The 15,212-nt window shown below is 42.2% G+C and overlaps 1 protein-coding gene across 4 annotated transcripts in view; it reads left to right on the forward strand.

Moving 5' to 3' along the window:
• Nucleotides 1–6,907: 6,907 nt before the first annotated feature.
• LOC118382110 (AT-rich interactive domain-containing protein 4B-like) overlaps nucleotides 6,908–15,212 on the forward strand; it is a 269,423-nt gene continuing 261,118 nt past the window's right edge. For 2 of the 4 annotated variants that reach the window (XM_052477441.1, XM_052477442.1), the window contains exons 1-2: nucleotides 6,908–7,319; nucleotides 12,843–12,889. In XM_052477441.1, the coding sequence (XP_052333401.1) occupies nucleotides 12,884–12,889 (6 nt within the window). In that variant the 5' untranslated portion in view covers nucleotides 6,908–7,319; nucleotides 12,843–12,883. The remainder of the gene's footprint in view (nucleotides 7,320–12,842; nucleotides 12,890–15,212) is intronic. The other 2 variants (XM_052477445.1, XM_052477444.1) reach the window with 1 other exon arrangement.

The raw sequence follows: 15,212 nt of genomic DNA on the forward strand, positions 1-15,212 counted from the left end.
AATATAATTGAGACAGTAGATCTAGCTGGTCTGTCATAATAGAATAGAGATTGTAGTTTAACCTGGTCTGTCATAATAGAATAGAGACAGTAGATCGAGCTGTTGTGTCATAATATAATATTCTAAACCATGTGAATGTGTCTTTACCTATTCTTAAACCATGTGCAGGGATGGCGTGATTAATGGGGAACCAATTACTGGTTTCCACAATGTCTGTGTGCCAGTCACTCCCTCCTTTTCTCATTTGGGGAGATGTATGGCAGTGTCTAGAAACCTTGTATGTCCTCTCTGATCTTACACTTATCCTGGGATAGTGTATGACCTAGAGACTCACTCCCCTCAGTGAGCTTGTCCAGGAGTGGGGTCACGAGGTAGGGGGGTTAACTTGAGATGGGAGTATCTAGGGTTGATAATTGATATATGCCATTGGATAAGTTGGTGTTTTTGTACTATGAAGTACCAGGAACGAGATTAGAACCTCTTCTGAGGGACCAAACTCAATGATAATTAATAGCGAATGTTATCTGTCTTAGGGATACTCCTTTCTCAAGAAAAATAATTTCTTTGTTAACTGTTCCTAAGATCTGTCTTTCTGGACATTCTAAAATGTTTGCAAATAGTTATTTTTGCAAGGAATGTGAATTGAAAGGGATATGGTAATACCTACAGTTGAAGTCAGAAGTTTACAAACACTTAGGTTGGAGTCATTAAAACTCATTTTCAACCACTCCACAAATGTCTTGTTAATAAATCCTGGAGGCTAGGGGGCAGTATTTTGATGTTTGGATGAAAAACGTGCCCAAAGTAAACTGCCTATTTCTCAGGCCCAGAAGCAAGAATATGCATATAATTGGCAGATTAGGATAGAAAACACTCTAAAGTTTCCAAAACTGTAAAAATATTGTTTGTGAGTATAACAGAACTGATATTGCAGGCAAAAACCGGAGGAAAATCCATCCAGGAAGTGCTGTTTTTCTGAAACCTCTCTTTTCCATTGCAAGCCTATCTTCCATTTAAAGGGATATCAACCAGATTCCTTTCCCTATGGCTTCCACAAGGTGTGAACAGTCTTTAGACATCGTTTCAGGCTTTTATTCTGAAAAATTAGCGAGAATGATCACATCGCGTCAGTTGATAGCTAGGTGTCCTCAGACTTGTTCATGCGGGCGCCACTGGAGAGAGACCTTTTCTCTCTCTTTCTCCTATTGAAAAGGCTACCACCGGTTGAAATATGATAAATTATTTATTGTAAAAACAACCTGACATGTAATTATTTATTGTAAAAACGTTTGACATGTTTCTACAAACTTTACAGAGACTATTTGGAATTTCGGTCTGCCCGTCGTGACCGCACAAGCCTGTGGATTACTAAACAAAACACGTCAACAAAATGGAGGGTTTTGGATATAAAAATTATCTTTATCGAACAAAACAAACATTTATTGTGTAACTGGGAGTCTTGTGAGTGCAAACATACGAAGATTATCAAAGGTAAGCGATACATTTTATTGCTTTTCTGACTTTCGTGACCAATCTACTTTGCCGCTAGCTGTAATGTTTTGTCTGCTGAGAGCTGTCCTCACATCATCGTATGGTTTGCTTTCACCGTTAAAGCCATTTTGAAATCTGACACGCCAGGCGTATTAACAACAAGCTAAACTGTTCTTTGGTATATTGCACTTGGGATTTCATGAAAATTAAATATTTGTAGTAATTTAATTTGAAATTGGCGCTCTGCAATTCACCAGATGTTGGCGAAAATGATCCCGCTAAAGGGATTGGTGCGCCAAGAGGTTTTTAACAAACTGTAGTTTTGTCAAGTCGATTCGGACATCTACTTTGTGCATGACACAAGTAATTTTTCCAACAATTGTTTACAGACAGATTATTTCACTTATAATTAACTGTATCACAAATCCAGTGGGTCAGAAGTTTACATACATTAAGTTGACTGTGCCTTTAAACAGCTTGGAAAAGTCCAGAAAATGATGTCATGGCTGTTGAAGCTTTTGATAGGCTAAATGACATAATTTGAGTCAATTGGAGGTGTACCTGTGGATGTATTTCAAGGCTTACCTTCAAACTCAGTGCCTCTTTGCTTGGGAAAATCTTGGGAAAATCAGACAAGACCTCAGAAAATCAAATCAAAGTTTTTGTCACGTGCGCCGTGAAATGGGCCGAATACAACAGCTGTAGTAGACCTTACAGTGAAATGCTTACTTACAGGCTCTAACCAACAGTGCAAAAAAGGTATTAGGTGAACAATCGGTAGGTAAAGAAATAAAACAACAGTAAAAAGACAGGCTATATACAGTAGAGAGGCTATAAAAGTAGTGAGGCTACATACAGACACTGGTTAGTCAGGCTGATTGAAGTAGTATGTGCATGTAGATATGATTAAAAAAGTGACTATGCATATATGATGAACAGAGAGTAGCAGTAGCATAAAGGAGGGGTTGGCAGGTGGTGGATCACAATGCAGATAGCCCGGTTAGCCAATGTGTGGGAAAACTGGTTGGTCGGCCCAATTGAGGTAGTATGTACATAAATGTATAGTAAAAGTGACTATGCATATATGATAAACAGAGAGTAGCAGCAGTGTAAAAGAGGGGGGCACACAATGCAAATAGTCCAGGTAGCCATTTGATTACCTGTTCAGGAGTCTTACGGATTGGGGGTAAAAACTGTTGAGAAGCCTTTTTTTCCTAGACTTGGTACTCCGGTACCGGGTCTTTGACAATTTTCAGGGCCTTCCTCTGACACCGCCTGATGTAGAGGTCCTGGATGGCAGGCAGCTTAGCCCCAGTGATGTACTGGGCCGAAATCACTACCCTCTGTAGAGCCTTGCTGTACCAGGCAGTGATGCAACCAGCATGCTCTCTACATGTTGAAGCTGTAGAACCTTTTGAGGATCTCAGGACCAAATAGTAGTCCCAGGATCCTTAGCTTAGTGATGAGCTTTAAGGGCACTATGGTGTTGAACGCTGAGCTGTTGTCAATGACTAGCATTCTCACATAAGTGTTCCTTTTGTCCAGGTGGGAAAGGGCAGTGTGGAGTGCAATAGAGATTGCATCATCTGTGGATCTGTTTGGGCGGTATGCAAATTGGAGTGGGCCTAGGGTTTCTAGGATAATGGTGTTGATGTGAGCCATTACCAGCCTTTCAAAGCACTTCATGGCTACGGGCGTGAGTGCTACTGGTCTGTAGTAATTTAGGCAGGTTGCCTTTGTATTCTTGGGCACAGGGACAATGGTGGTTTTTGTAGACCTCATCAAGTCTGGTTCATCCTCTGGTTCATCCTTGGGAGCAATTTCCAAGTGCCTGAAGGTACCACGTTCATCTGTACAAACAATAGCACACAAGTATAAACACCATGGGACCACGCAGTCGTCATACCGCTCAGGAAGGAGACATGTTCAGTCTCCTAGAGATGAATGTACGTGAAAAGTGCAAATCACTTTAATCTTTGGCATACTCTAGGAATCAGGACCTTTTCAGACCTATTTCATCAGAAAACCACTACACTGAATTCCTTTCAAGAGCTCTGCAGTGAATTCAATGTGCCAGGATCCCATTTAAAAAATATATACATATCTTCAAATTAGACATGTCATTTCCTCATTTACTTCCAAGGGGAGGTTTAGAACTCAGTTGAATGAAGTTGAAACCCTTCTTGTCACAGCACACTCCATTAAAGGATAAATATCTTATATCTATAGACTCCTTTCTTTCCTCCTTTACTCCTTTGAAAATAATCTGGAAAAGGACCTTGGTCTGACTATCAGTGATGAGTTATGGGCGGAGGTTTGCGACAGGGTATACTCCTCCTCTACGAATGTAAAAATGAAAGAATATAATTACACATTTCTGTACAAATGTTATTATACTCCAATGAGACTCCATAGAATGGAAACAGATATGTCTCCTAACTGCAAAAGATGTACCTCTGAAAGTGGAACCTATATGCATGTATTTTGGAGCTGTAGGGAGAATCTGTACATACTGCTGCACAGGAAATACTAGAGGTACAGTTTGATATGACCCCGTGGATCGATCTTCTTAATGTCCAGCAAGACTTTGTTCTTGATTCTGACAGAGACAATTAGCTTATGACTGTTACATACTTTGCTAAGAAATGTATTATTCTATTGTTGGCCTCTAATACCTCTCCTACATTTAAAATGTGGATTGACCAGATTGTTGACTTTCTCCCTCTTGAAAAGCTGACTTATGAAGAGACAGCCCAAGTTTGATAGACTCTGGTCTCCACTACTGAACTATATTTCAAACCGGACAGGGTGAATGGGGTGATGAGCAGATACATGGGACAAAATTCACCCAATTTATCGTGAGAAGCTTGTGGAAGGCTACCCGAACCGTTTGACCCAAGTTAAACAATTTAAAGGCAATGCTACCAAATTCTAATAGAGTGTTTTTAAATTTTGACCCATTGGAATGTGATGAAAGAAATAAAAGCTGAAATAAATAAATCTCTACTATTATTCTGACATTTCACATTCTTAAAATAAAGTGGTGATCCTAAATGACCTAAGACCGGGAAATGTTACTGGGATTAAATGTCAGGAATTGTGAAAAACGGAGTTTAAATGTATTTTGCTAAGGTGTATGTAAACTTCTGACTTCAACTGTATATAGGTGACCTTTAAATAGCATAGTTGGTTGAGGTTGGCTTGGTTGAAGTCCTAGATTTTAATGGTTAGTGCCAGTAGATTGCAGAGGGGTTCACATACAGTTCAAATCATAATGTATACATTCAGCCCAAAAACAAAACATGAACCATTACTTCTTATATTCGTTTTTTTTTTGGTGTTATCCACCCTATATACACATATACACACACAATCTTTTCCTACTCTACTGTGGAAATGCCATGTTGATCCTCTTGGTTATATTGGTCCTCTTGATCCATCCCCTGTCTTCTTTGTTAGGTCGGGCCTGACCCCTTCATCCTGTAGTTTTTTCCTGTAATCTAATCTAATATGACTAAAAATGCTATACTTTCTGCCAGGCCCCTTCTAAAAGGGTATAACAGACTGGTTAGAACTTTGACCACACAGCCTCTATACGGACTACATGCCCTCTATCAAATCAACACCGGAATTTGACCTCAAAACTAAGGTTGTAAAAGTTATTATTAGTTAAAGATATTTATAGAATAAATCATACATTGGCGTGTCTGTGACAAACAGTGAATTAGTTATTGATTTTTTTATATATTTTTTAAAATGGCAAACGTCTGTTGGTTGAATGTAAAACCAACTTTACCTTGGTAGATACTGGCTACGTTAAGTTAGTAGGCAGAGATGCTAACTATGTTTAGCTACCTAGCTAGCCAGAGATACTGGTTAAGTTTAGTTAGCTACCTAGCTAGCCAGAGATACTGGTAAAGTTTAGTTAGCCACCTGATAGAAGATGTGTTAAGTCTGTACTGACAGTTTGACTCCAACCATTGTTGTGCCTGGCAGGTCACAGGTGGATGAATGAATTTGACCAGTCATTCAGACTTCTTATTTAATTTACCAGCATGTGCCTGGTGCTTTTATGATCATTCAAGGTCCACCAATCCAATTCTTCACATGGATTCCTCAAGGCACAAATGCCAGAATACATTATAATACCAACAGAGACCACAAGTCCTCATAAAACAGGACAGAATGGGGTACATCATACACATAATTTCAAACATGCTAGGAAACACGGAAGCCAAACGGGAGTTCCAGGAGACAATTCCCCAGTAACGTTAAATAAGGCACTAGGCAGGCACCACAATGCACAAGGCTTTTTAAGTAGTGGATTTCCAAGAGTGTTTACTGTCTTTGGAGATTCAAAATTGAGGCTCCTGCAGCTCTTATCAAAACTTGCTATGGTAATCTTCAATGCTTCTGTCAAAGCTACAACCCAAGGCAGACTACCAAAGACTCTTCATTCATATATATATATATTTTACATTTTTATTTTACCTTTATTTAACTAGGCAAGTCAGTTAAGAACAAATTCTCATTTTTCAATGACAGCCTAGGAACAGTGGCCTGTTCAGGGGCAGAACAACAGATTTGTACCTTGTCAGCTCAGGGATTTGAACTTGCAACATTACAGTAGTGGGTCCTTCTGTAGCTCAGTTGGTAGAGCATGGTGCTTGTAACGCCAGGGTAGTGGGTTCGATTCCCGGGACCACCCATACGTAGAATGTATGCACACATGACTGTAAGTCGCTTTGGATAAAAGCGTCTGCTAAATGGCATATATTTATCATCCAAAAAAACATTCAGTATGAACTCACGTATTGACTCCAAGTAAACTGTACCATCAAATATTATCATAGTTCTCCAAACTACACCATGACAGCGCTACACTGAGTCAAGTAACATTAGCATGTGAAGCCAAGATGATTTGGTCCCCAAAAAAAATCTCTGCCAACCTTCTACTACTGTTACCTGGTGAACCCGATTAGCCACTAATCACCCCATTAAAAGGTGGGATACCACGTTCAACATATAAATGGTTTGATTGGTAAGATTTTTCTACCTTTTTAAAATATGGTGATTGGTGGCAATACGGTATTCACTAGTTAGTTACCACAGCCACAAAGTAAACATGTGCTATGAAACAACCATTCGTTTTCTGGACTTAATGTAAGGTTATGATTAAGCATACTGCTAGCCGTGTGGTTAGGTTAGAAATCAGATTAAAATAAGATCAATTGTAGAAATAGGTTGGGTTTCTCCATGTGTGGCTGTTGTAACTAGTGACGACTCTATAAAGTCTGTCTCCTTAACAGAGAACCCGCAGGAGTAGGTGGGGCACTCAACAACCTCTTTCGAGTGCTCCTCGGAGGGAATTGTGGGAGCTGTCGTTTTTTGCATCGTTTCTTGTCCGTATCTGCCCAGCCTATGCAGGTGTAAATAACTCCTGTAATGACTACATCTCCCACCTACACACGCCGTTATTAAAGAATACTGGAAAGGTTTTATCGGAAAAACAACAACATCCAATCATACAAGCTAAAGGGCGGCAACCATAATGTGTTGTCCAATGAGGGACCATATTGAAGGCCGTAGGCGGGTTGAGGAATCCGCCAGTCCTTTTCAGAACGGGGGGAGAGCATCACAGAGAAAGCGCTCTCTAGCTTCGGATACCGTGTACGACTCGGACGAATTCACATCCCAACATCAACCAGAACAGGGGTCAGCGGACCAACGCATACAACCTGGGATATTGGGGGATTACATTTTTACAAAATTGATTCCTCTGGACATTTCCTTCGTCGAAAGAAGACTTCATCAAATTGACTTCATAGGTAAAGGGATTGTGCTTTTGCATGCTTTAGGACAGTGAAACATTTAACTACATTGAATGTCGATGTCTGAAAGAAAAACAACGGATTCAACTGTGATCAAAATGAAGCGAGAGTAATTGAAACATCAATCGTGAAAATGTTATCGTAACTCTTAAATGCACACACGGTTAACCTCACCATTTCCTCTGTGTATCCGTTTTTATTTTATGAATAGGGTAACAGTTTATGGTAAAGGTCGTTTCAGCATCTCTTACTTTATTTCATGCTAAACAATGCGGCTTGTTAACGTTATTCATTGTAACCCGCGCTGTTGTCGACATGTTTCACAATCGTACTGAAAGGATCACTTTCTACCGGACTAACAACCGACTGTTGTTTTGGGCTTAAACACGACGACCACTCTGTTGTGTTTGTTTGGTAGCTCGTTAACTGGGAGGACACGCTGCCAGGTCCGAGCTGGTCCTTATGTAAGACTGGCTACATGGTGATGGAAGTATTTTTCCATTTATAAATTGCCTCTTGCATCGACTTCCAATCGGTATCTGGAGTTTCACAACCTGGGAATCTGAACTAGGCAACATTTATTTTGTTGCCTTGATTTTAGCGCAGAAACAATGTTTCAACTCAATCAAGTCCCTGTAGTCGCAGCTCGACACATTGTTATTTACATGTTCATCCTCATCGAAGGGATTTCGTCGTGTTTTGTTGCCTGATTATTCCTGGTAGACACTTCCCCTGCCTGCCCGCGCCTCTGTCAAAAATGGCCAAAAACGAAGTGAGCAGAACAGAAATTACAACCCAAAGACGGTTATCGCGGATCCGTTTTCTTCGCTAACCCATCCGAGCTGCAGTGTGCGGGAAGTTGCAGGGACCAGGGACATATTGGACGTGCATTGACATGTTGAGACAGCTTGCTGCTTAACGTCGTGCTGGGGGAAAGGATTGGACCTGTGGTGTTGTCTTGGGTGACATTGTAGCCATCGAGATGTCTCCAAGAGAAAGGGATCTATCGAGCCTCCTAAACAGTGACTTTATCCTCGGAGAGTATTATGTGTTTATAATTCCGTGTTTGAAACTACTTTATTGGGCTTGACCTTGTCACATTTGTTTCTTTGTCAGAGAGGCACACACCGATGTCCTCGACCGCCACAGCAGATCTGTACAAAAACAGATCACCGCTCGCACAGGCTTGAGTGAATAAATCTGTTTCCAATAGTCCCGCAGCACTGTTACTTTCAATGACTTTATCGTGCTTTGCTGTCATTGAAGTGGTAATGATTCGTGTCAGTTCTTGGTTAGTGTTGTCGAGCTTAGTTTTATCGCACTATTTGGCTACGGATCCTCGGTGGAGAGAGCTGGGTACGGTCGGGTCACCCACTCGAATAATGATGTCTAGTACATTTAAACATGTATGTCTAGTACCCTAGCACTTTGTTCCCGATGTCCAACCACAATGTCACATTGAAGAGATGATTTAGAGATGCGCAGGTGAATTCCGACTTAAAATAAATAAAAATACACATTTCCGAATGTGATGATTTGTGCACGTTGCCTGTTTTCTCGACTGTTAAAAGTGTTTCTGCTGTGTGGCAGACTGGGCTGGCAGCGACTGAAATGGCGTCATCCAACGCTGTACAGACAGGAGAAGAGACATTGCAGCCTCCCGGTTCCCTAGATATCAAGCAACTGTACTTAACCCTCACCGCATGGTTTTCAGTTTGGGGCATTTCTCCGATCCGTGGTTCATTTGTAACTTTTGTTCAACGACCGGGACTGCTGGGTGTTAATGTTATCGAACGGTAGGTTAGTGTGGTGTTACTGTTTGTTCTCGGCTGTCTGTCGCCATAGAAAAGCCCCAGACTAGACTGTGGGAGGATACATGGTCTTTACATCCACGTCTCTAACGTGTTGTAATTGGAACGATCAGTTTACTACGTTCACAACAAGAATGAAAAGTAACGGTGCCAACGTTGTCCGGTTGAGTAACGTCAAGACCTGAAACGCCCTTTTCCCTGATATCATGACTCTCCTGTGACTCGATCAGACCTCTCTGATTGCTTGTTGTGTAGGTAGTATTGTGTGATTTAGGGTTGCAAAATGCTTATGGAATTTAAAGTAACGATTCATTGTCATGCAAATTGTCTCTTTTTTTTTTCAAATGCTTTGACATTGTAATAATTCCACGAAATACCCAATGAATAAAACACAGCGTTGTTGACAACACTGTCTTAAAAATGAATGGATTTGACCGCTGGGAACTTTGGAAATTTAAGCTTCTCCTCCAGACCGTGTCGTTCTACTTGTAAAATGATTACCAACTTGACCCACTTCAGCTAAAAATTATGAGGCTACGCTGAACTGCTATTGTGGAAATTAATATATTATGACTATATATATATATATCTTTTAATTATATGATGACTGTCACTGTGTGTTCATTAGCATTTTGTACACTAGCCTGAGTGCCAGTCTGCTTGTGCCATCATGCAAACAATGTTTGTCGTGACAATAAGTCAAGGATTTAGCATGATGGCACAGACTGACACTCAGGCTAGTGTACACAATAGTGCTGAGCTATTAGTGCTTTTTGAGGCTGGTTCGGTTTGTAAAATAATAAATCACGTTTTTTGATTTTGGCTTCTATTATTATTTTAGACATTAAATGCTGTAACAACAGAATAAAACAATTAATGAAAGTCCCATGATGGTAGACTGCCCATGACTAATTTATTACTTAACCATCAGTTATTCATATTACATTACTTAACACATTTCCGTTGAGTATATTACATGTATTTTATTTGATGACATTTTATTCCAAGTCTCTATGGTCAACATGTCTCTATATACAGTTGAAGTCTGAGGGTTACATATACCTAAGCCAAATACATTTCAACTCAGTTTTTCACAATTCCTGACATTTCATCCTAGTAAAAATTCCCTGTCTTAGATCAGTTAGGATCACCACTTTATTTTAAGAATGTGAAATGTCAGAATAATAGTAGAGAGAACGATTTATTTCAGCTTTTATTTCCTTCATCACATTTCCAGTGTGTCAGAAGTTTACATACACTCAATTAGTATTTGGTAGCATTGCCTTTAAATTGTTTAACTTGGGTCAAAAGCCTTCCATAAGCTTCCCAACTTTGGAAGTATGCTTGGAGTCATTGTCCATTTGGAAGACCCATTTGCGACCTAACTTTAACTTTCCTGACTGGTGTCTTGAGATGTTGCTTCAATATATCCACATAATTCCCATTGCCATCTCTTTTGTGAAGTGTACCAGTCCCTCCTGCAGCAAAGCACCCCCACAACATGATGCTGCCACCCCCGTGCTTCACGGTTGGGATGGTGTTCTTCGGCTTGCAAGCCTCCCCCTTTTCCCTCCAAACATAACCATGGTCATTATGGCCAAAACGTTCTATTTTTTTGTTTCATCAGACCAGAGGACATTTCTCTAAAAAGTATGATCTTTGTCCCCATGTGCAGTTGCAAACCGTAGTCTGGCTTTTTTATGGCGGTTTTGGAGCAGTGGCTTCTTCCTTGCTGAGCGGCCTTTCAGCTTATGTCGATATATTTCCCATGATGTCAAGCAAAGAGGCACTGAGTTTGACGGTAGGCCTTGAAATACATCTACAGGTACACCTCCACTTTATTCAAATTATGTCAATTAGCCTATCAGAAGCTTCTAAAGCCATGCCTTAATTTTCTGGAATTCTCCAAGCTGTTAAAAGGCACAGTCAAGTTAGTGTATGTAAACTTCTGACCCACTGGAATTGTGATACAGTGAAATAATCTGTCTGTAAACTGTTGTTGGAAAAATTACTTTTCATGCACAAAGTAGATGTCCTAATCAACTTTCCCAAACTATACTGTTAACCTCTCTGGTACAAGTGGGATGGTAGCGTCCCACCTCGACAACAGCCAGTGAAATTACAGGGCACCAAATTCAAAACAGGAATCCCATAATTACATTTTCTCAAACATACAAGTATTATACCCCATGTTAAAGGTAAACTTCTTGTTAATCCAAAATGTCCGATTTCAAAAAGGCTTTACAGCGAAAGCACACCATGCGATTATGTTAGGTCAGCGCCGAGCCACGGAAACCATACAGCCATTTTCCAACCAAGGAGAGGTGTCACAAAAGTCAGAAATAGCATTACAATTAATCACTTACCTTTGATTTTCATCTGGTGGCAATCCCAGGACTTCCATGTTACACAAATGTTTGTATTGTTTGACAATGTCCCTCTTTATGTCCAAAAACCTCAGTTTTGTTGGTGCGTTTAGTTCAGTAATCCAAAGGCACAAAGCGGGCTTTCAACATCCCAGATTTCAATAAAAAAACAGCCATACAAAATAATAGTACATCCTGGATGGATTTTCCTCCAGTTTTTCGCCTGCCATATCAGGTCCGTTATACTCACAGACATTATTTTACCAGTTTTAGAAACTTCAGAAACTTCATCTACCAATTATATGCATATCCTAGCTTCTGGGCCTGAGTAGCAGGCAGTTTAATTTGGGCACGCTTTTCATCCGAAATTCCAAATGCTGCCCCCTACCTCAGTGAAGTTAACAAGAGATTTGTGGAGTGGTTGAAACACTTAGGTTGGAGTTATTAAAACTCGTTTATGTAAACTTCCGACTTCAACTGTACCTGCTGCCTTTGCTGTCTGACAAAATCCTTGTTTTAGTCGTTCGAAGTAAATAAAGCATTAATTTGACTGCTGAATACCAACTATCAATTACTTGGATCATGTATTTTCAGGTTGAGAAGCAACTGCTCTCTATCCCCCTGTCTCTGTCTGCCCCACATAGTGCTGTGGACTGGATAAGTAGGTGCACAATGGCTTATGGACATAGTAGTTTAGTGCAGAAAATGTGCTAATTAACTCTGTACAACAGAACGGAACAGTGGTTTAACTGCCTAGTTCAGGGGCAGAACAACAGACTTTTACCCTGTCAGCTCTGGGATTCGATCCAGAAACCTTTCGGTTACTGGCCTAACTCTCTAACCACTAAGCTACCTGTCAGCTCTGGGATTCGATCCAGAAACCTTTCGGTTACTGGCCTAACTCTCTAACCACTAAGCTACCTGTCAGCTCTGGGATTCGATCCAGAAACCTTTCGGTTACTGGCCTAACTCTCTAACCACTAAGCTACCTGTCAGCTCTGGGATTCGATCCAGAAACCTTTCGGTTACTGGCCTAACTCTCTAACCACTAAGCCACCGGTCGTTGCATACATTACACAGTTTGGGCTTGAGCTGATTCATCGCTAGAAAAACTGCATTAATCTCACAGAAAACAATTGAAGGAAATGGAATTGAAATAATTGAACTGTCAGTCATATATATATTATATTTTTTGGTTAATCGCTCAGCACTAGTATACAATTGTTCCAACACAGAAAGCTATTACACCCAGTATTATACAACGTCATGGATGTCAGGGCAAACGGTGGCATGAACAGACCTCAGATTATGCCTGACTGACAGTCTCCAAACTTCATTTTCAGACACAGAATCATTACGCTGAAGAAGAGCCTAGAGGACTGGGATGAAGGTAATACAGTCCCATACTTTACACATTATTTGTATGAATACTCCTGTGTTGATATGTCTTCCCTTCATAGCTAGCGAGGGGGTTGAAGACGGACTGATAGGTGTCATCAGACGGACTGATAGGTGCCTCTCATTTCCCCAGAACCCCGGTCCTCTCCTTTCCCCAGAACCCCGGTCCTCTCCTTTCCCCAGAACCCCGGGCCTCTCCTTTCCCCAGAACCCCGGGCCTCTCCTTTCCCCAGAACCCCGGGCCTCTCCTTTCCCCAGAACCCCGGGCCTCTCCTTTCCCCAGAACCCCGGGCCTCTCCTTTCCCCAGAACCCCGGGCCTCTCCTTTCCCCAGAACCCCGGGCCTCTCCTTTCCCCAGAACCCCCGGGCCTCTCCTTTCCCCAGAACCCCCGGGCCTCTCCTTTCCCCAGAACCCCCATGAGGCCTGCTCCTTTCCCCAGAACCCCGGGCCTCTCCTTTCCCCAGAACCGAGTTCAGTCTGGGCCTCTCCTTTCCCCAGAACCCCCGGGCCTCTCCTTTCCCCAGAACCCCCGGGCCTCTCCTTTCCCCAGAACCCCGGGCCTCTCCTTTCCCCAGAACCCCGGGCCTCTCCTTTCCCCAGAACCCCAGTCTGCTCCTTTCCCCAGAACCCCGGGCCTCTCCTTTCCCAGAACCCCCGAGGCCTCTCCTTTCCCCAGAACCCCAACATGGGCCTCTCCTGTTTTACAGAACCCCGGGCCTCTCAACTTTCCCAGAACCCCGGTCTGTCCTTTCCCCAGAACCCCGGGCCTCTCCTTTCCACAGAACCCCGGGCCTCTCCTTTCCACAGAACCCCGGGCCTCTCCTTTCCACAGAACCCCGGGCTGTCCTTTCCACAGAACCCCAGGCCTCTCCTGTTCCACAGAATCCTGCGTAACAGGTCTCTCCTTTCCACAGAACCCCGGGCCTCTCCTTTCCACAGAACCCCGGGCCTCTCCTTTCCACAGAACCCCCGGCCTCTCCTTTCCACAGAACCCCCGGGCCTCTCCTTTCCACAGAACCCCCGGGCCTCTCCTTTCCACAGAACCCCCGGGCCTCTCCTTTCCCCAGAACCCCCGGGCCTCTCCTTTCCCCGGGCCTCTCCTTTCCCCAGAACCCCGGTCCTCTCCTTTCCCCGGTCCTCTCCTTTCTCCAATCTCTAGGCTCAGGCTTCTCCCATTTCGACCCCTGTCAGCTCCCTGGTCCCTCCTCTCCTGCTCCTCCAAGTCAGGTTCAGAGTTGTGTTGTGATGGAGATGTGGAGTACTTCCTGAAGACTGGCTGTGGCATCTCACTATTCTTTTCTGCTTCTACTCTGCCTGCCCCCAGCCAGCCAGCCTTTCTCTCTCTCTCTGCTTTCCTTTTAAGAACACTTATTTACAAATGTGCCTTTGCTTTAAAAAGGTCTTGAAACTGAAGTTATTTTACAGAACTGTTTTTTTGAGGGAGGTGGAGTTAATGAGGAAAGGTTTTCACGATGGTGTCCGTTTTTACAAAACATTGGGTGTAAAATTGCAAATACCTATAATAAATAAAAATTAAGTCTTAACTTACTGTGTTGATGTTTGAGTGTTAATTTTTGATAAATAGCATGAGTGGAAATGAGCCTTGTCCCAGATCTTTGTGCTGTTTTGCTATTGACTATATAGGAGTTGGTAAGGCAGCATAAACAGATCTGGGACCAGGCTAGAGGGGAATCACTTATTCAAAGCCAATCTGGCAAAGTGAAACAAACCAAGTAAATGTTTCCTGTTTGTTCGAACAATTCCTAGTTATAATTGTACACTGCAAATTAGTCATGTTACCAAAGTAAATCTGGTTCTGCAACATGAGGTTCAGTCTGCTGTAACAGGTCTGTGTTTACAATACAGCCTCTACAACATGAGGTTCAGTCTGCTGTAACAGGTCTGTGTTTACAACATGAGGTTCAGTCTGCTGTAACAGGTCTGTGTTTACAATACAGCCTCTACAACATGAGGTTCAGTCTGCTGTAACAGGTCTGTGTTTACAATACAGCCTCTACAACATGAGGTTCAGTCTGCTGTAACAGGTCTGTGTTTACAATACAGCCTCTACAACATGAGGTTCAGTCTGCAGTAACAGGTCTGTGTTTACAACATGAGGTTCAGTCTGCTGTAACAGGTCTGTGTTTACAACATGAGGTTCAGTCTGCTGTAACAGGTCTGTGTTTACAACATGAGGTTCAGTCTGCTGTAACAGGTCTGTGTTTACAACATGAGGTTCAGTCTGCAGTAACAGGTCTGTGTTTACAATACAGCCTCTACAACATGAGGTTCAGTCTGCTGTAACAGGTCTGTG

The sequence above is a fragment of the Oncorhynchus keta genome, chromosome 24 (genome assembly GCF_023373465.1).
Source record: "Oncorhynchus keta strain PuntledgeMale-10-30-2019 chromosome 24, Oket_V2, whole genome shotgun sequence".
In the NCBI taxonomy this organism is placed as follows: domain Eukaryota; kingdom Metazoa; phylum Chordata; class Actinopteri; order Salmoniformes; family Salmonidae; genus Oncorhynchus; species Oncorhynchus keta.